General features: G+C 45.5%; 2 protein-coding genes across 8 annotated transcripts; both read left to right on the plus strand.

Annotated features, from left to right (window-relative positions):
• Nucleotides 1–848: 848 nt before the first annotated feature.
• TMEM139 (transmembrane protein 139) lies at nt 849–2,780 on the plus strand. Of its 3 annotated transcripts, none has more exons than XM_002924166.4 (3): nt 849–1,167; nt 1,905–2,166; nt 2,387–2,780. In XM_002924166.4, the coding sequence occupies exons 2-3, from the start codon at nt 1,922–1,924 to the stop codon at nt 2,778–2,780; spliced, it is 639 nt and encodes a 212-aa protein (XP_002924212.3). In that variant the 5' UTR covers nt 849–1,167; nt 1,905–1,921. The 3 variants fall into 3 exon arrangements, with proteins under 3 accessions (XP_002924212.3, XP_034494531.1, XP_034494526.1); XM_034638640.1 differs by having other exon boundaries at nt 955–971; XM_034638635.1 differs by lacking the exon at nt 849–1,167 and adding an exon at nt 1,385–1,658.
• A 1,433-nt stretch (nt 2,781–4,213) lies between these two features.
• Nucleotides 4,214–21,205, plus strand: CASP2 (caspase 2). Of its 5 annotated transcripts, none has more exons than XM_002924167.4 (11): nt 4,217–4,400; nt 7,208–7,358; nt 7,654–7,821; nt 7,972–8,053; nt 8,647–8,741; nt 9,004–9,180; nt 15,011–15,139; nt 15,293–15,383; nt 18,369–18,518; nt 18,692–18,801; nt 18,932–21,205. In XM_002924167.4, exons 1-11 carry the CDS (start codon nt 4,327–4,329, stop codon nt 19,061–19,063), a joined length of 1,359 nt encoding a protein of 452 aa, XP_002924213.1. In that variant the 5' UTR covers nt 4,217–4,326; the 3' UTR covers nt 19,064–21,205. The 5 variants fall into 5 exon arrangements, 4 of the variants coding, with proteins under 4 accessions (XP_011229273.1, XP_011229272.1, XP_002924213.1 ...); XM_019804778.2 differs by having other exon boundaries at nt 4,272–4,409; XR_004619057.1 differs by lacking the exons at nt 18,369–18,518; nt 18,692–18,801; nt 18,932–21,205 and adding exons at nt 15,469–16,882; nt 16,992–18,360 and having other exon boundaries at nt 4,214–4,400.
• Nucleotides 21,206–21,211: the final 6 nt, after the last annotated feature.

Below are 21,211 nucleotides of genomic sequence, written 5' to 3' on the forward strand. Positions count from 1 at the left end.
CATGATCCCAGGGTCCTGGGATCAAACCCCACATGGGGATCCCTGCTCAGTGGGGAGCCTGTTTCTCCCTCGGCCCCTCTCCCCTGCTCATGCTTTCTCTCTCTCTCTCTCTCAAATAAATAAATAAAATCTTTAAAAAAAAAAAAAAAAGAGTGGGTCCTGGATCTCCAGTGTGTGGCGAGGCCAGACAAGATGGTAACCTCCTAATGAGAGCATTCAACTGTTTAGTAAGCACCTACCATGTGTCAGGAACCATGTCAATTGCACGGATTCAATTTATTGAAACTAATCACTTTGAACAGCTCACAGTAGAAGAAAGGTATGTAAACATAAAATTACTATATAAACAGCTAAAGGCTTGAACAGGGGTAGGAAGGAATGCTGTGGAGACATCCACAGAAGGCACCACCTTGGACGTGGCTTTTGAAGAATCAAGAGTTAATTGGGCCAAGAAGCATACCCAAAAATGTCTTACAGGTCTGCAGAAAACAAGTTCAAAGAAATGGTACTTTGGCAGCTGAAGCACTAAACGCCATCTCATGCCCACAGCAAATCATGCAAAGCACTGCGATCTAGAGATTAAATAAACCGTGGCCTCTGCTCCAGGCATAAAATATATTACCTAAATATTAAGACAAACTATCAGAATATGGTGCGCATTGCGAAAAGAGGAAACTGAATACAACTCTGGTCCTAAGTACAAAGATCATTGGGGTGGGGACGAGGGCGCAAGTGCATTCTCATTAAGGCACTGTAGGGGGTGGGTGGTATAAAAAACAAAAAAATCAAGGTGGGGCAATAGCAGGTCAGCTGTAAGCAGAAAGGGGAGGAGGAAGCCTGCGCAGGAACTGAGGGATTGGAACAGACAAGTGGGTGGAGCCACTGGGCTCCACCCCCCCCTCCTCCAGCTCCCCTACAACCTACTTTCTGCGGAGTCGTCCAGACAGGTGAGGGAGGAATTCCTAACACCGGTGAGAAGGGTCGGAGGGTCATGGGATTGGGGTTAGGGTTCAAGCAGGGGGTCTGGACCCTACCTAATCTGTGGCTTCTTGCTATGCAGAGTTCAGGGAATTCCTAAAGGGTTGGTTCTGGGGTGCTGCTGCCCAGGCGTTGCTGCTGTGTTGCTGCGGGAAAAGGCTTCTCCCCACCAGCTTCCTAGCCCTTGTGGTAACTACAAACAGGAAACTTGAAATCTGAGCTTACTGAGTTAAGGCCGGTAGAGGATGGGATAGCCTGGCAGACAGGGAAAGATCAGGAGTTATGTGGGCCTCTGTCCATTGCCCTAGGCCTTTGTAAGATTCTCACATAATTGTGTCCCTTTGTTGCATCCATGTGCACTTTCTCCCCTCAACTGGAGCATGGGCTGAGTGGAGGAAATGGGAAGATGGGGTCAGACAGGGTAGGTGGTGTTCCTCCCCAACTGCTTTCCCCAACAAGGTCTAACTGGGGAGATGGGGGCGGGTAGGGTGGAGGTCCATTGCAGAGCAACTGGAGAGAAAAGGCAGGGCCTGCCTGCCTCATCACCTGGATTCCACAGATGCTGGTGAGCACAGAGGCCCCAGGCAGGGCCAGCCAAGACTGGGTCTTGGATGGTGTAAAAAGATAGAGCTGGAAGGGAGAATGCAGAGGAGGAAGAAGGAAGACAGGGCCATGACACAGTAAGTTGCATGAAGACTCCCGGGCTTATTTCCTGGCTACTCCACACATACTGATATCCTGGGACAGCAGTGTGATTCTAGAGAGAATTACAAAGCTGAAGGGAACCCTGAAGATCATATATTTGGGCCATTTAATTTGAGATTGAAGAACCTAAAACCTAAAGGTGTCTAATATAGTTACTTTGGAATCTGACCTGAACGGGATGCCAACTGCTGGTTTAGACACACCTGTGTGTCTTTTTGCAGGAACCTGGGGAGGGGCCATGGTGCCAAGCCAGTTGTTGGGGAGACTGGAGAAGCCGCTTCTCTTCCTGTGCTGCACCTCCTTCCTCCTGGGGCTGGCTTTACTGGGCATACAGCCGGACATCGCCCCTGTTGCTTATTTCTTTCTCGCCTTGGGTGGCTTCTTTTTGTTTGTTTGCCTCCTGGCGTGTTCTCTGGAATGGGGGTTCCGATCAATGCAGACGGAGAGCCCAGGGGAGAGCCCAGGGGCCTCAGGCAATGCACGGTGAGTTAAGGGGTGGGCAGAAGTCTAGGAATACACGATGGATCCTTTTTCCCTGTGTCCCTCTAGTCTCTCAGACATACAGCTCTGCTTTCCTGTTACTGGTATCTATGAGGGGGTGGGTGAGGTCGGGGGTGGGTGGGTCTTTTGCCAAAAGAAGATGGTAAAGGGAAAAAGGACTCCCTTTAGGAGGCCACCAGTGACCTTATTTCTTCTCCCTCAGCGACAATGAAGCTTTTGAGGTGCCAACCTATGAAGAGGCTGTGGTGTTGGAATCACAATGCTGCCCCCAGCAGCTAGATCAACCACCCCCCTACAGCAGTGTTGTAATCCCCCCAGGACTTGAGGAAGGACAGCCTAGCCATCCAGAGGGCCCTGACAGAGCCAGACTAGAAAGGCGAGTGGGCTCAGAGGGGTCTATGACCCCACAAAACTCTGGAAGAGTTCCAGTCAGCCTTCAGCTTCGGGGACCGCGGGTCATGTCCACTGCTCCTGATCTGCAGAGCTTGGGGGTGCCCCCAAAGTTGGAGCCTCTTACTCCACCCCCTGCCTATGATGTCAGCTTTGGTCAACCCGATGATGATGTTTTCTTTGAAAACAACTGGACGCCTCCCTAAAAGACTTTCCCACGATATATCATCTCTGCACCAGACCTGTTCATGCATTTGACCAACATTTTCCAGTGCCTGCTGTGTCAGGAACTGTGTTTCTGCGTGGGGAAATGAACACAGAAGGGGAGTCAGGCTGTCGTAAGCCTTTTCCAGATGAGATGTATGTGGCACAGTTTGAGTCTTCAGGTAACGTTCAGTGACCTACCCCATATCCGATATTTCCAAAGTTAGACGGAGGAGTGATCCAGAGAATCTGGAGAAGGAAGAAAAGAAACATCTGCGTCAACTATGTTGTTTCTGTTCTGGGTGCTTCTCTCTACCAGCTCAATTAGGCTTCCCAGCCATGTGAGACGTTACTCCCCTCATTTGAAAAAGGATTCCAAGGGACAGAGAAGTTTGAGATTTGCACGGGGGCACACTGCTAGTAAACAGCATAAAAATGATTTTGACTCTACTCTCCTGATTCCAAATCCTACTGTATTTTCAATTACAAGGTCATCCACAAATCTCTCAATCTCTATCTTGGACAACTACTGGACAGAGGTGGGAGACTTCCTATAAGACAGAATGACGGAATAGTTACGTCTGCAGGCAGTGAGGGCTGTGTGACCAAGGGTGTGCCCAGCCTCCTGGATAAGCAAACTAATCAAAGCTGCGACAGCCCTCGTCCAAGTAGGCAGTTTCTGCCCAGAGGCTGAAGAGCAGTCTCTAGTGCTTCCGACCGGGAAGCAGAGGAGTAAGCTGCCCCAGGAGGAGGGGCTTCCGATTTTGAGATGGGTGGATGAAGGTCAGAAAGGATAAAACAGGAACTTGGCAAGGGGTGGCAGTAGCTAAGGCTCCCTCTTGACTCCCCTGTGAAGCGCTGGAGCCACCCGCATGGTGTCTAACCGTTAAGCCTCACGCCTGCGCTCTGACCACAGGGTTTTACCCCAGTCCCCCGGTCCGGCTTCCTCAGATCAAAACAAAATAAGGTTTTCTGGAATCATGCTGTGGCTGTGATGAAGGTTTTAGGCACCGGGAGCTGCCCAGCCATCGCTGACCCACCCTCCTCAGGGATGCGCTCCCCACTTGGGCATTCGTCCGCTGTGGGGTATCTAACGACTTCTAGTGCTCTCCATCTCCTCCTTACCCTCGCCCCAATAGTTCAATAAAGTCAAAAGTCCGGCCAAACTCGTTTCTGTAAAATGCTTCCAATAGGCGGGTGAGACAGGGTGGGAGGCGCCGGAGAGCAATTCGTGATTTCCGCGGGAACCGACGACCAATCGGATTCCCGCGTAGGACGGAGCGGCTCCACGCTTCCCCCCGCCCCTTCCCTTTCCGCCTAGCGCGCTCTCTCACCCCATTGGACGGTACGTCCAGCGCGAGTGCTCTGTACCTGCGCGCGCATCGGCGACGGCAGGGGCAGGATAGGCTTCGCGAAGGGGTGGAGCTAAGAGGAGGAGCGCGCAGGCGCGTAGTGCGCCGGCGGACGGGGGAGGGATGCAGAGAGCGCGAGCGCTTTGGGTTTATTTGGATTGTGGACGGTGCGCGCACAGCCCGGGAAAAGCGGTAAATGGCGGCTCCGAGTGCGGGCTCTCGGCCTGCCTTACAGCGAAGGGTGCTAATGGCCGCTGAGAGAGGGCGCAGGTGAGTGAGGTAGGGTCGCATAGGTCCTTCGTGGGGCCCAGGGAGGGGAGTGCGGGTCATGGCCCTGGCGTCCCCAGCCCTCGAAGTCCCTGGAAGCAGCCGTGTCCGCCCTTGCTGCCAAGGGTGGGAGGCCGGGCTGAGCCCCCGAGGGGCGCGCGATCGGCGGCCTCCTGTCGGCCTTGTCCCTCGTGAGCTGACCGCCCCAGCCTACTTTGTCCAACCTGAGGGGCTCAGAAGAGGAGGAGCTCTCTAGTGCTGCCAAATCTCGGCTTTTCTTAGAGATTCTCCATCCTTTCTTTCCCGTTATTCTTTTATGAGGAACTTTACTCTGTCCTCTTAAAAACGGATGAGACCTACAAACCTCGGGATACTGCCTGATGTGCATTTGACTTGGATTGACTCTATCAAGGCGCGTATTGCTTTGGGTATAATGATCAGGTTTTCAAAGCAGTCGACACAGGCTTTGGGGTTTGAGTACTTTGAAAGGACTAGGTGGTTCTGAGACTCGGAGTGTATCCCCGCCTCTTCCCCAGCTACATGATTTCATGGCAAGCATCACCCTGGATAACATTTTAATGCATCGTGGTCCAGACCCAGAAGATCGCTTTAGGTCTTTGGAGCCAGAACCTGCAGAAAGACAGAATCAAGACTTAAGAATTCCCTTTGTGTCCTTTTCTCCTTTCCTTCCGCCACTTCCAGCTGTGTCCTGAAGTTCTAGGTGATCATGGTTACTTTGGGAAAAGTCCATATTTGAGACTTTCGCCCTCAAGTGGAATAGGGGAAGGAGCAGGTGTGTGGAGAATGGGTAATACTTCAGATTAAACCTAATGAGTTACTGACTGAAAATTTAAGTCTAGAACTTGAAAGAGTCACTAATTGGGAGTCAATTAATGAATCGTGTGTATGGATGAGGTTGAATAGGGAGAGGCTCTTTGCGGGGGGTTCCTAATGGAATGTCAACATTTAAGGGTGGGTTGAAGATCTTTTGCAGGACCTACAGGAACATAGTAGGCAGAGAGAGAATAATATCGGAAAACAGGGGAGGAGAAAGTTTTAAGGAAAAAACACTACTGCTAAAGTAGTAAGAGAGGGGCGCCTGGGTAGCGCAGTCCTTAAGCGTCTGCCTTCCGCTCAGGGCGTGATCCGGGCTTTCTGGGATCGAGCCCCACATCAGGCTCCTCCGCTAAGAGCCTGCTTCTTCCTCTCCCACTCCCCCTGCTTGTGTTCCCTCTCTCGCTGGCTGTCTTTCTCTGTCAAATAAATAAATAAAATCTTTAAAAAAAAATAAAGTAGTAAGAGAAATTAAGTAAGAGAAGAAGCTTGAGTAAACCTAGCCCACCAATGATATGTATCCTGAGGAAATACCCAGCATGCAGCTGTGATGTCTTGCAGTTGGCATAATAACATTTTTACCAGTTTCATATATGCCATCATTGTTACTGCTTTGGTGTTTTCTAAGGTGATGCTTAAAAAGGGTTTTTTGATTTCTCAAGATGTATTGTAGCAAGTTTCTACTGAAGGTTTGGGGTCACGGGAGTATTTCAGAAGTAGAACAGAAACCTAAAGTTAAAATGGAGTTTCAAACATCACTGTCCCAAATCCCAAATTTAACCCTAGTTGGCTGCTTCCACCCTTAGGAATGTTTTACAACTTTCTCTGCCTTGGGATCCCGCATGCCATCTTCTTGGGTCTCAGCAATTTCAGGACTCTGCTTTTCCCTCCTCTATAAATCTTTAACCTAGAGTTAAGCCAAGTACATCCTATAAATGCATGGTCTTTAACTGATTCTAAGATGGCCATTCCCCCCCCCAACACACACATTTTAACATCTTTGAAATCAGTATGCATTTTTAAATAGTTTTTAAGTTATGAGCTGAAGCTGTTATCTCTTCCCTTTCTCTATGCCATCAGGCCCTTACTGCTGTCATGTTTTTGGAAACTAAGCAAGCTGGGGAGCTCTGCATTTATATAAATGAGGCACAGAGATGATATATGTTGGAAATGGGATTTTTAAAATTCATAAACAGAAGCTGATCTCTTTCCAAGCCAATAACAAAACCAAAGAATCCTTGAGATAAAGACATCCCTCATAAATTACCAAAACAATTTAGCCTTTATGCTTTAACTCAAGTGATCTCAATTTACATTGATTGTGTTTGTCATGGGTATTTATCTACTGTGGCTTTATGTCATACTTGCTACTTATACAGTTCTTAATTCTTACAGGATTCTGATCATTTCTGGTGTCATTTTATCACAGGAATTTAAGTTTTAAAAACCACAGGTATAATTGATAGAAGTGGGCTCTAGAGTAATGTGTGTGTTTGTCAGCCTGTCTCATTTATTTACTATTAAAGCCAGCCATTGGCTTGAGCTTTTGCCATTGTATCAAATTATTTTATTCCTCACCCAGGGTCATCTTAACTCATTATTTTTATCAGCCTAGATAAATAATGTGAAATGTTTTCTGGAATAATCTCTTAATTGAAATTGGTCTGTCAGAGGAGTATTCCTTCTTTTGTGTCTATTATTTTTGTCAAGGTAGGTATTTCCCTCCCCTAGACAGACTATTCATCTCAGAAGATGGTCTCAGTGGAACATACGCCATAAAAAATTATATATTATTTCTTTATGATTGGTGTGTTAGTGCTTAATACTATGATTTTAACCAGATTCAATAAAGTATGCCTAATATTGGCTGTCTTAAGTCCCATTCTTCTTGTTCTTCCTACCCACACCTCTTCCACTCTACTCTTCTGTGCCAAATCTTGTACCTGACAGCCTTTCCCTCTTCCTTTTATCTGTAGGGTATTGGGAGTGTGTGGCATGCATCCTGACCATCAGGAAGCACTGAAAAAGAACCGAGTGGTCCTAGCCAAACAGCTGTTGCTGAGTGAATTGTTAGAGCACCTCCTGGAGAAGGACATCATCACCTTGGAAATGAGGGAGCACATTCAGGTATTGGGAAGAAACAGAGAAATGCCAAATCAGTAAATTGGTCATAGGAGTAGGAACAGAGCATGATGAAGTGCGGCAAGGATATAGAACCTTTCTAAGGAAATGAAAATGCCCTTCTACCCTTAAACCTTTAGCAGAAAAGATATATAATGTAAGAATAATAGGAAAGACTTCCCCCATCCATGTATTTTTCCTATAAAAGGATTCTTGAGATTAGTAGGAAGATCATCTGGAGAGAGAGAGAATTATAGCTGAATAAATAAATATGATTTCATGTTATATTCTTTTATCTTAGGCCAAAGTGGGCAATTTCAGCCAAAATGTGGAACTTCTCAACTTGCTGCCCAAAAGGGGTCCCCAGGCTTTTGATGCCTTTTGTATGGCCCTGAGGGAGACCAAGCAGGGTCACCTGGAGGACCTGTTGCTCACAACCCTTTCTGGTCTTCAGCATGCACTCCCACCGGTATGGAGCCCTAGATGTGTGGTGTGTTGAGAAGGGTTAGTTTGGTGGGAAAGGAGTTTTTGAGACAGGGTGGGGGAGACTAGATTATGGTTTTGTTCAGACTGGACCATCTCCCTAAGGCCTGGCATGGTGGGTCCTGATTTCTTACAGTTGAGCTGTGACTACGACTTGAGTCTCCCCTTCCCGATGTGTGAGTCCTGTCCCCCTCACAAGCAGCCCCGCCTGTCTCCAGGTGAGAATTGATGGGATAACACATCCCACAGATAGACTTTTTTCTTTACTGGTATCTGACTTTGCCCTAGCACGATACCTGTTTTCATTCATACTGGGAACAGTCTCCTTAGTGAATTTGTTAGGGACTAACAGGAGAGTTTAGATGGGGTATTGGTTGGACCTGCTTCCCCTCCATCACAGATGATTTTTGTTTTATGGCGATTAATCCTTAGAGCAACTGGTATAGGTAGGAAATTCCTACACATGACTGGCCTGGCTCCTTAAAGCTGTTATTTTAGGATGAGAAAAGACTACGTTATGGGTCACTAGCCTGCTGACCGAGTAGCCTAGTGATTAGAACAAGGCTTTTATCAGATATCCCATTCAGTCATTCAGTGGGTTAAGCACCTACTGTGTGTGGGCTAAGTGTGGAGGATCCAGTGGTGAGCAAAAGCAGACAGGGTCTCTGGCTTCGTGGATCTTCCAATATAGGGGAGTGAGCAAGACCAGTAATTATTAAAACCCCAGTTCAACAGGGTGCCTTAGGTTATAATGAAGTACTGGGACTGACACATAGATTGTACACTAGTTTTTTGGCTCTCTATGCCACAGATACTATGGAACACTCCCTAGACAATGGAGATGGTCCTCCCTGCCTTCAGGTGAAGCCTTGCACTCCTGAGTTTTATCAAACACACTACCAGCTGGTAAGTCCTCCAGAATGCAGGAGGAAAAGTTGGGGAATGAGACACCTTTCCTGGGTCTCTGAACTTAGTTTGCATATATAGCTCCTTCCTGCTTTGTTAGTCAGAAAGTCAGTACTGATTGGTTACCTTCTCTGGGCATTTCTCTGTATTGACTTGGTGGGGTTAACAAGAATCTGATGGCTTTGTTTTCTTGAAATGTCTCTTTTATTTGGGGAAACAGTTTCTGTCCATGAGAAGCTCTAATTGGCTCTCCCACCCCCAGGCCTATAGGTTGCAGTCTCGGCCTCGTGGCCTGGCACTGGTGCTGAGCAATGTGCACTTCACTGGAGAGAAAGACCTGGAATTTCGCTCCGGAGGGGATGTGGACCACAATACTCTGGTCACCCTCTTCAAGCTCTTGGGCTACAAAGTCCATGTTCTACTTGACCAGACTGCACAGGTACATCTAATGTGTACAGTAGAGAGCTGGGCAACAGTGGGGCCAGGAACATCTGCTCTCTGCCCGCTGGATAGGTCTTACTCAAGTTACTTTCTTCTCCTTACGTTTTTACTCATTCTGTTCTGGTCTCACCTTGCAGCCTCTCAGAGTCGCTGTGCTCTCCCTGAGTAATACTGGTCCCTGGTTGGGTTGTTATTACTCTTATATATTCAGACACTTAATTCCCAGTCACTCAGGACGTGAGGAGAACCTGAGATTCACCCAGCCAATCAGGAAAGATATTTATAAGCCAGGACAACACAAGACATTTATTTCTTGATTTGATACTGTTGCTTAGAAGTCCAGTTACTGTTCAAAAGATTACTTTGGCAAATGACATTCTTGCAAATGGAAGTTTGCCAGAACTGTCCATGGCAGTTTAATGAGTTAACATGGGGAAATTCCTTACTCACCAACTATGTGACCACAAGACAGATCTTAAGGGAGATTACTTTTAGACTGGATTCCTGCAAATCACAAGCATTTTCATTATCTGTTACTCCCTGTTAACCCCAATTACTGAGTTATACTGCTGACTTAGTTACCTTTAGGTATTTCTGTTCTGAAATTGATAGTAGCCTATTGGTAAATAGATACTAATTCTTCGTTTTTTTGTTTTTTTTCATTTCCATCCCTTTCCTCTTTTTTTTTAGGTTTTAATTTTAATTCCAGTTAGTTAACATAGAGTGTTAAAACAGTTTCGTGTATACAGTATAGAAATTCAACACTTCCATACATTACTTTGTGCTTATGATGGCAAGTCGACTCCTTAAACCCCACCACCTGTTTCACCTATCCCCCCACTCCTAATTCTTCATTTTGATTCCAGAATAATAGCACTTTCTTAAACTTGCCTTTGGGAATGTCGATGGTAAAATCAAAGTTTCTAGGAAGTTCACTTTGATTTGTTGAGGTAGGGAATCTGTTTTGTCTTCAGCATTGTCTGTGGTCTTTATTTCTGTATCTTAGCATTCTTCTGTGAGAATGATTGTGTAAGAGCATGTGACTCTTGGTCTTGGGGTTGTGAGTTCAAGTCACATGTTGGACGTAGAGCTTACTTTCAAAATTAATTAATTTGAGCATTTTATAATGGTGGGGGGACTATGTTTGCTATACTAAAAAATTTTTTAAATGTGAATCTTAAATTTACAGGGTATCAGATGAGGGAGTCTTGACATCAGCAAAAATGGAAGTATTTCCCCTTATATTCTGAAGGACCAAGCATGAGTAGACAGTGTCTTCTACAGTAGTTATGAGAAGGAAACAATCACCCTGGGTAGATCTCGTCAGAAGGATAAATGGAGGGTGTGAGACTTGAGCTGGCCTGGGAAGAAGCCACTAAAGCACAGAGGAGTGGTGAAGGGGTCCTAGGCAGGGAGAATAGCCTATAGATAGGAAACATGCGTGTGATGTTAGGGACCTCACGGGTAAACCAAATGCCTAGGGCAAAAGAGTGCCAAAAATAAGATTGGAGATAAAGGGACCAGAATGCCAGAGCCTTGAACTTCCTTGTTTTAGAAAACCATTAGTATTTTTTTTTAACAGAAAGGTGATACATTTACAGTGATGATTCAAGGCACCATTGAAAAGAATGAAGTAGGGACCAGTGGCAGGGAATTCAGTTTGGAGTTGATAGAATGCCAATGCAAGATGTTGGGAGCCTGGACAGAATAGCGGACCAAGAGGGAAAGAATACGTGTGAAAACAGCATAATGGCATGATTGTACTGTCAACACTTGGCGGTTAAATGACTGCATATGGAAAAAGATAGAAAAGTAAGGAATTGAGGGTCTCAGAGAAGTCAGGACCAAAATGTAAATTTGGGCATTACCTATGTAGGAGAAATACTTTAAGTGATGAGTGTATGAGATCTTTGAGAAGGGGAGTAGAGTAACAAGAGCAAAAGGCATAGGACTGACCCTTGGGATAGAACCTCCCTGTGTAGCCTTGTCCTCAGCTCTGGAGAGTCAGAGATGTGAGGGGGACATTGCAGAGTGAGTTTACAACAGTGACCTATCAAATTCTCAGATGCAGTTAAAACCAAGTAGTTACAATGGATATGATAATTTGGTTCTTTGGGTGTCTGCACAGAGTACTTTCTTCCTGGTAGGACTTCTCAAGAAACTCAACTCTTTTATCATATGATTATTTGGTAAGCAAAGAGAACCAAAAAAATTGAGGTTCTTCTTCCCCCCATTATACCTTCTTGACTTTAGAAATAATTGCATTTAGAAATTCGAAGTTGTATAGTCTTAGATAACCCTCTTCACTCAACAGTGCTGGACAGTACATGTATTCTCACTGCTTATGTAGATTTTCCGTTTTTCTGTTTGTCATCAAAGTCTTCTGTCACTGTGCCTCCCTCCCTAGGTTACTAGTTCTAGAATTACAATTTATTAGATATTAGGAAATGAGATGGGGCGCCTGGGTGGCTCAGTCGTTGAGCGTCTGCCTTTGGCTCATGGCGTGATCCTGGATCCCTGGGATCGAGCCCCACATCAGGCTCTTCTGCTGAAGGCCTGGTTCTTCCTCTCCCACTCCCCCTGCTTGTGTTCCCTCTCTCACTGGCTGTCTTTCTCTCCGTCAAATAAATAAATAAATAAAATCTTTAAAAAAAAAAAAAAAGGAAATGAGATACATTTTAAAGTGGCAAATTTCCTTTTACCATGTGGTATTTATTTTAACTTGCACCTGGGTCACAGACTGCGTTGAAAATGTAAGGGTGCGCTATGGGTCATCCCTGGAAAATCTAGCTAGCCATAACATTTTGCGTATCATCTCAGAGGGTTTATACTTTACCCCCTTGTGTCCTCCAACCTCCAGCCAAAAATACAGGCAAGAATTAAGGACCTTGCTATTTTTAGAAGTACTGTAATTTTATCAGAAATAAATCTAGATGGGGCGCCTGGGTGGCTCAGTCGTTGAGCGTCTGCCTTTGGCTCAGAGGGGAAATGAGATACATTTTAAAGTGGCAAATTTCCTTTTACCATGTGGTATTGATTTTAACTTGCACCTGGGTCACAGACTGCGTTGAAAATGTAAGGGTGCGCTATGGGTCATCCCTGGAAAACCTAGCTAGCCATAACATTTTGCGTATCATCTCAGAGGGTTTATACTTTACTCCCTTGTGTCCTCCAACCTCCAGCCAAAAATACAGGCAAGAATTAAGGACCTTGCTATTTTTAGAAGTACTGTAATTTTATCAGAAATAAATCTAGATGGGGCGCCTGGGTGGCTCAGTCGTTGAGCGTCTGCCTTTGGCTCAGAGGGCGTGATCCCGGTGTTCTGGGATCAAGCCCCACATCAGACTCCTCCGCTGGGAGCCTGCTTCTTCCTCTCCCACTCCCCCTGCTNAGGGCGTGATCCCGGTGTTCTGGGATCGAGCCCCACATCAGACTCCTCCGCTGGGAGCCTGCTTCTTCCTCTCCCACTCCCCCTGCTTGTGTTCCCTCTCTCACTGGCTGTCTCTCTCTCTGTCAAATAAATAAAATCTTGGAAAAAAAAAAAAAAGAAATCTAGAGATCCTATTTTAAGCTGTGCTACTTTTGGAAAAATTTCCCCCAAATGAATAACCCCCAGTTATTGGTTTAGTACTCTTAAATATGATTACCAAGTGTGTGTGTTCTTACTTGGTCTTTGTTGTCCTCTATTTACTGACCTAAGAGTCTAACTTAAGTTCAAAATGCTTGTGAGTAGGTGCCAAACTTACATTTTTATCGCCTTCTTCCAGCAAAGTTAACATCAACTACTCTTAAAATTCTCTTCGAGGGGCACCTGGGTGGCTCAGTCGGTTAAGCGTCTGCCTTCGGCTCACATCATGATCCCAGGGTCCTGGGATTGAGCCCCACATCGGGCTTCCCCCTCATCGGGGAGTCTGCTTCTCCCTCTCCCCCTGCTCTTCCTCCCCCCCGCCCCCCCACTCTTGCGCTCTCTCAAATAAATAAAATCTTTTTTTTATTTTTTTTAATTTTTTTAATTTTTTTAAAGATTTTATTTATTTATTTGACAGAGATAGAGACAGCTAGTGAGAGAGGGAACACAAGCAGGGGGAGTGGGAGAGGAAGAAGCAGGCTCATAGCAGAGGAGCCTGATGTGGGGCTCGATCCCATAACGCCGGTCACGCCCTGAGCCGAAGGCAGACGCTTAACCGCTGTGCCACCCAGGCGCCCCTCAAATAAATAAAATCTTAAAAAAAAAAAAAAAAAATTCTATTATGGTCAACTCCAGAAGAACATTCATACTTCTGTATTCTCTTGAGATTATATATTCTTGAAGTAAATGAGTTTTGGATATCTTTTTACTATCTTAAGATTTCCAGTATTATGATTGGCTTCTCTTTGCCCAGAAAATGTTCATACTTTTCAATAAAGCCAATTTCTTCATTTCCAGTTTAGTTACAGACTTTCAAGTCTTCTATATAATTATCTATCTGCAAACTGAAGTATTCCAAACAAGTAGACCAGTAGTTCTCAAACTTTAGCGTGTCAGAATCACCATGTCAGGGCTTATTAAAACATAGTTTGCTGGGACCCAAAACTTTGCATTAGGTTTCCAGAACCGCTGCAATTTTTGTACAGGTGTGCTTTTTATTGGGAGCTGTCCCTGGTAACTTTAAGTAAAGCTCTGTTGTAACTGTCTTGCCTAGTTTGCTATCATTATACTCAATTATAGTTCACTAAAATTCATAGTAAAATGAACTTGTTTTCTGTCTTCTGGTCTCAAATAGGAGAGACCACTCAGACTTCTTGAGTTGCAGAGGGAAACATAGGCTTAACAGTTTGTATCAGATTATTTACTATTTTGTGTAACTTGCCATTGGATGGGCCAAATGCTTCAGGTAGAGTGATAGTGGTGTATGGCAACCTGGTGCACCATAGGCAAGATTCTTAAGTTGGATGCCAAGATTGACGTTTCTTTGAAAAAGAAAAGTAGGTTTCTTTGAAAAAATAACATTGCTACTCCTTGTTAGATGCGCACATTATAATAATGGCAGAACTTTGCAGTACATCAATGTGCCAGACATCATTATAAATCCTTTCTACATAGTATTTCATTTAATCTTTATGAAATTGGAAAAAATTTACTCTTAATTATCTTCTTACAAAATGAATATTAGAGCTTTGAGGGGCCAAATAACTGGTTCCAATTTGTGAACCCAAGGGTCAAACATTGGTCTGTCTAATCCTGTAGCCCATGTATGTAGCCATGGCCCTGTGGGGAATTCTTCAGACAGTGTGCTCTTCTGTGAATGGAGCATTTTATGCACATATCACGTCTCTGGGAACTTAAAATCTCAGACTGAAAACAGCATGAAATTACTATTATTCTCTGTTATCATGATTCCATTAGCCCTTTGTCAGAATGGTTTATTTCCTTACGGCTGTATAGATATTTTACTCATTCATAATTCACCCAGTGGTCCCCCTTGTGCCATTTATATACAAGGGCATTTGCTCTGACAAAAGAATCAGGTTGATGATTGGGGAGTGGATAAAGTTAACTAGCTCATAATTAGCTTTATTAGTAACTTGGTTTAGTCCAGGAGTTCTTAACATATCTCAGTGAGTCTGGATTTTGTGAAATTGTATTCAGAATTCTGTGTGTGAAGTCATGCATTTTTCTGATAAGTGCGTAGCTTTTTTTAGCCTCTCCTAGGGTCTCTGACTTTTCTTATCATTGACCACAGTAATACACGGAAAACATTTTCTCTTGCGTAGGGTTTCAGACACCAAAGAAAGATTATGTTGGTGCAGAGAGCAGTGAACAACACTAAAAGGTGTTTTTCCTCCAGGAAATGCAAGAGAAACTGCAGAATTTTGCCCAGTTACCTGCCCACCGTGTCACTGACTCCTGCATTGTGGCGCTTCTCTCTCATGGCGTGGAGGGAGGCATCTATGGTGTGGATGGCAAACTGCTTCAGGTGTGTGTCATCTTGGCGCCGACAGCTGTTCACACCAGGCGACTTCCCCTCCTGCCTGCCCATCTCTCCGGTAATGGCTGCTGTATTACACGTAGGACTCAGGAAGGCCTACGGTCTACTTAACCTCCCTTCTCTTTTCTTTCTTTCTGGCAGCTTCAAGAGGTTTTTCGGCTCTTTGACAACGCCAGCTGCCCAAACCTACAGAACAAGCCGAAAATGTTCTTCATCCAGGCCTGCCGTGGAGGTGAGTGCCCTAGCAGATCAGCACCTGGGTGGTGGCTCCTGGGCAGCCTCCCACCAGCTCTCACTTTGCTGTTTGCTCCTCTCAGGTGCTATTGGATCCCTTGGGCACCTCCTTCTGTTCACTGCTGCCACCGCCTCTCTTGCTCTGTAAGTTTTTCCCAATGCATGGGGTGTGCTGGGACTTGGGCAGCCCATGGCTCTCAGGTTGGTCAGCTCTCTGTGCACCACCATGTCCTCTTCTCAGGACACTATCAGTGCCTTCGCCTTCCTCCTGGAGAACTCTCACTTCTTCTGTGCAGTTCACTCTGGTCTGCTTGTTTCTGTTACTCATTGCAGTTAAGGAGCTTCTGTCCATCTCCTCTCTCTCTCTCTGTCTCTCCCTTCGCACCCTTCCTCTTTTCCTTTCTTGATCCGTCTTCCCCTCTTCTCTTTTCATCTGCACTCCATGGCTCCTCTTCTGTGCTTCATCCGTGTACCATGCAGGCCAGCAATGCAGAAGCCCCACATCGGGCTTTGGCTCTTACTTGTCCTTGAGCTGCTTCCATCCCTCTTCTTGAATGCAGTCTCTTACCCTCCAGGAGCCAGGATGCCAAGACTAGGCTCTGAAGAATGACATGCGGGCATACTTCTTCTCCTAGAGGGAAACCGTCATAATTAAAAGCTCTAACCACTGACTAGTTATATCAAGTTAGAGAGGTTACTTGATGTTCCTGCACCTTAATTTTCTCCATGTAAAATGTAGGTAGTGATCAGACCTACTTCATAAGGTTGTTGTGATAATTAAATGGAATAATACATACGAAGGTCTTGTCTAGCACAGTACCTGGCTCATAGTCAATCCAAAGAAAAGGCCAGCCATGACTGTTATAGCATGGTCAGTGCCCTCAAGGGACTTGCAGTTTGGTTTAAGTGTCACTTTGTCCTAACATTCAAATAATTTTTTTTTCTCTTGTGTGTTCAACGAATGTAAATGGTTAACATTGTTGATATCTTCCTAATATCACCAAAGAATATAATTTATTAAGGTCCTGCAACGTGACTAGGATACTGTCACAAAAGCAAAAGAAAATGTGTGGTCTCTCAAACTGCTACTGTCTAAAACAAGGAAAAAAGAAAAAAATGTGTCTCTCAAAGGAGCCTACCAGTTACTAGAAAGATAAAGCAAGTGTACATGAAATAGCTTGAGAATAATTTAGAGGCCTCAAGCAAGGGAGAAATTAGTGAGATACAAACCATGCATATGAAGGAGTAAGAGAGAATAGATTGTTTTAAGTTGGCTTAGTTTGAAGAGATTTAGTAAGTGTCTTAATGTGTTAAGGCTTAATTTGGACCCAGAAGGATAAAATCTACATAGGTATGGAGTAGTAAATAGGGCCTTCCAGAGGAAACGGATACAAGATGATAAACACAGCAAGACTAAAAGGACAGCCCCTTCCCTCCCCCAAAATGTGTGGGGCCAGAAGTCTGCCCAGATCTAAGTTAAGGACAGGGCATCTGTAGGTGTGTCCCTTTTCCTTGAGGGACACAAGACTAAAAGGACAGCCCCTTCCCTCCCCCAAAATGTGTGGGGCCAGAAGTCTGCCCAGATCTAAGGACAGGGCATTTGTAGGTGTGTCCCTTTTCCTTGAGGGACACATTTAGCTTGGCCTGTTTCCTTTAGGAGGTATTACTGGCAAACTAAAGTGAAAGACATTCATGGTCATTTTCTCTTCCTATATTCAGAGATATATATACAATATCAGATCTGGATAGGGAGGAACTACTCTTTTCTGGGATAATCTGAATCTTCTCTCTAAAATTAAATCCTTCAAGAGATGACCTTTGAAGATTTCAGCTCACCTGTCTTCTGTTGTACTTAGTTAATACAATTGGTGTCTGTAAAATTACTCTCCCTTCCCCAGTTGCCTGGCTTCCTAAACTGGAGTGTGAGCTCCATAAGGGCAGGAGTCTTTACAGCCCTAAGGAGTAATGCAAAGTGGTGCCTGGCACATGGCAGTTGCTAAGTAACTTTTTTGGGATCAGTGAATTTCGGTCATTTCCTTGTAGTTCTTCAAGCTTCACTTGCCTTTTGGGTTCTCTTGAGTGTTGCATGAAATGGGAATACTGTAAAAGACTTTGCTCTCTTATCTTTGGTGTGTTGAGCTGTGTGTCCTCCCTGTCTCTTTTTCCTACTGACCGCATCCCCACCCACCTCCAAAATAAAACTGCAGCATCCAAATAGGAGTATGTCTGGGCATAGATAAGGCCTGGGTCAGGAGGTTGGACACATAGTCAGGGTATGTTGAAAACTGCTGAAATTGAGTACTGGTGTTCTTTTTCAATCATATAGAAGAAAAGAGTCAAATTATCCCAATTTTTAAGTTTTTCCTTTTATGAGTTTCTCTTAAATCTTGGATGCCTGCCACAATTTGGCTTGTGAAATTAATAGGTAACTTAAAAATACCAAAAGACTTAGAAACTGATCATGGTTAGGGTTTTTTTTCAAATTTTTTTGAGGTCATTTTTATATAGCATGAATGTAGTAATCATATTACTGGTTTATTAACTTGGTTTTCTTATTTATATATAAAACTGAATTGTCAGTATTTAATTGTGTATTGTCATAAAAAGGACTCTGACTTCCAGGTATATTGCTAATTGAACAAATGAATTACAGACATAGGATTTTTAGTTCTGTTTACAAGGAATATGTGATTAGCACTTTCCATCTTGTGCAGAGTGGATGAAGCTTGGACTTCGCGTCTGTGCACATGCTTGAGCCTGGTGCTGGGCCTCTGGGTGCTCCCATGGGTAACGGCTGTGTGCTGGGCAGGAATGGGAGTAACGATTTTTTTTTTTTTTTAATTCATCAGCCAGAGATTGGAGGCAGCAGCTGGAAATGGCTCTTCCCAGTCAAGGTGGCGGGGAATGCTGGCTTGCCTGTGGCAGGCACAAGAGCCACGGGAGGGAATAACGTCATTGTCCATTCTGTCTGCCTTTGCTACAGATGAAACAGACCGTGGGGTGGACCAGCAGGATGGAAAGAACAGCAGAGGATCCTCTGAGTGCGAGGAGAGTGACGCCAGCAAAGAGGAGTTGCTGAAGACCCGACTGCCCACGCGTTCAGACATGATCTGTGGCTATGCCTGCCTCAGAGGTATTCGGAGCTCCCAGAGGGAAGTCCAATGCACACTCCGAGATGTGCACTTTTCCCCCCCGGGCTTTCTGACAGGGGAGGGTACAGGGTGCCATGGTAGTCGGGTTTGGGACACCCCCCATGTCAGCTGTGCCGTGACCTTCACACTGTGGGTGACACCGTCCTTGTTGCAGGGACTGCCGCCATGCGGAACACCAAACGGGGTTCCTGGTACATTGAGGCCCTCACCCAGGTGTTCTCCGAGAGGGCGTGTGACATGCACGTGGCCGACATGCTCGTGAAGGTCAGTCACCTCCGTCGGGCTCGGTCTGCTCGGGTTCCGGCCTCCTCCTCCCTCACCCCATCTGTCATCGACTCTGGCCTGCCTCTCATGCCCAGATGCTCATGGGGACCATGGGTTTCTGCCTTTGCAGGTGAACGCGCTCATCAAGGAGCGTGAGGGCTACGCCCCCGGCACGGAGTTCCACCGCTGTAAGGAGATGTCCGAGTACTGCAGCACCCTGTGCCGCCAGCTCTACCTGTTCCCGGGCCACCTTCCCACGTGACACCATCCCCACGGCCCTGCCGCGCAGAAGCCTGATGAGGCCTGTCCTCTTCCGATACACAGTTTCTGTTCCCCCTCAGGGATTGGGAATCTCCCCGGCTTGTGGAGCACACCTGTCCTCTCCACCTGGGCGTGCGGGACCACAGGCCAGCCCCTCTTGTGGCAGCTCCCTCCCTGTAGAGCTGGCTCTGTTCCAACCAGTTGCCAGGAGTGTTCGACTGCAGTGGAGGAGCCTGGCCGATGATGTTATGAACACGGTGTCCTTATTGGGAGAGGGCATGTGGGTTTGTTTCCCCGCTGCTTGTGTTCGCTTCCTGCCCCTAGGGCTTTGGTAGACAGCACTTTGGTAATTGCTTCTATTACATAAGCTAAGACCTTTCAGAGACCATCTCCTGTCTTTTTTTAATTTCGTATTCCAACCCCATTTATTCCAGACTGAGAGTTTGGAAAGTGTCTTGATTCGACGTAGATGTTTTTCATTTTGCCTCAAACGGGCAAACAGGACTGGTGGCACAGTGCTGCCACATGTGTGGTCGTGAGCTGTGTGGTCATGACCAGTGCGCTTCCTGCAGGACCGCAAGGCCACCCAGTGGAAGGCCAGGGTTTTCTGCTACACAGTTGGCTGCTTTGGGCTCAAGGAATCCAGCCTCTCAGCAGAGGTTACAGCTTGGATGCCTTGTACCTGGAACTCGTTGATCTTTGCCCAGGGAACCTCCAAAGTTTTCTTAATCAGTTATTCTCTCTCTGAGCTTGGTTACTGAAATGAACCTCAGCAGAGAGTGTTAGCAGAGGCAGATAAGAGTGGTATGCTTCCTCATACTCTGTAACCTGTCACCTTATCTTTTGCTTCCTCTGAAATGTCCTTTTCTATAAAAAGCATACTAGTTATCTCCCTACTTCCTATTTCTCCCATTTCACCTTCAGCTCATCCTGTTTACTGCTGTCACCAAATCTGTCTAAAATACTACTTAATTGGATCATTTGGCTGCTCACGGATGTGATGTAGTCGCTTATTCCTGCTTTCTGTTTCGGTATTAAATCCCCTTTTGATTTTATATGGCCTGTTTTCCCTTCTCCTAGGTCTCTGTCATAGAGAGGCTGTCGCTGTATATGCTGTGTCCCCTAGCAGCCTTTTTTATCTGTCCGTATATGGTGCTTTTCCTGTTCTTCAGGGACTTCTCTTATTCTTCCATTCTTGCCCTCTCCAGTCTAGTCTCTATATGACAAATTTTGGTTTTGGGTTTTTAAATATAAATCTGATCATGTCACTCCCTTGCTAAGATTTCTTTTAAATCTGAAGTAATGTCCAGACTCTTAACCTTGGCCTATAGGGCTCCTGCCTTCCCCCTTGTCCCTCGTTAAAGGCTGATTTGCCTCTAAGCGACTTCCCTGGTGCCGTCCTCAGTTTCTCAAACATTCTGAGCCCTTTCCTGCTGTGCACCATCACAGACACTCTTTTGGGGTCTACTGAGCTCCATTCTCCGCAAGTCTTGGCTTAAATGCCACCTTCTTGTGGAGGCATTCCTAGGCCATTCTGTCTCTAAGTAAATCTTCTGTGTTTCTTTATTTCTACATCCTGTTTAATTCCTCCATTGCACTTAGCACTGTTTATAATCACATACTTGCTTCATTGTTCATTTTTGTTTCGCCTACTAAGGTTATAAGCTCCCTGAGGATAGAAATCTTGTCTCTCTGTCTCTTTTGTTCACCAGCATATACCCAGTGCCTGGCATATGGTAGGTCTTCAGTAAGTGTTTTTGGGCGAAGGAAGGAACCCTTGCTAGGATCCTACTTCTGGACAAAATTTCCCTTGAACAATATACACAGTTTAGTGTTTCTACTCTGGGTTTTTTCGTGTGTTGTGTTTTATCCACCGATACTGCTAGCTTGTGAAGACAGCTGTCATGTGTCAGACAATGTCTTCCACATCTCCCATGGTCCCTGGCACAGTGCTCAGTCTGTAGTCGTTCAGGTGCTCAGTAAATACTTGTTCTGTGAGCGGGGGGTTTTGGAGACTTGTTGCTGAGTCCTGCCCTTGGGCCAGTATCATGGAAGTATTTAGGTGATAGAACCTTTCCACTTCCCACTGCCAGGATTTTATATTGCCTTCAGGTGCCAAATAAATGCTCATATTCATTGCTGATGTGTG

Source organism: Ailuropoda melanoleuca, chromosome 1 (genome assembly GCF_002007445.2).
Source record: "Ailuropoda melanoleuca isolate Jingjing chromosome 1, ASM200744v2, whole genome shotgun sequence".
Taxonomy (NCBI): Eukaryota; Metazoa; Chordata; class Mammalia; order Carnivora; family Ursidae; genus Ailuropoda; species Ailuropoda melanoleuca.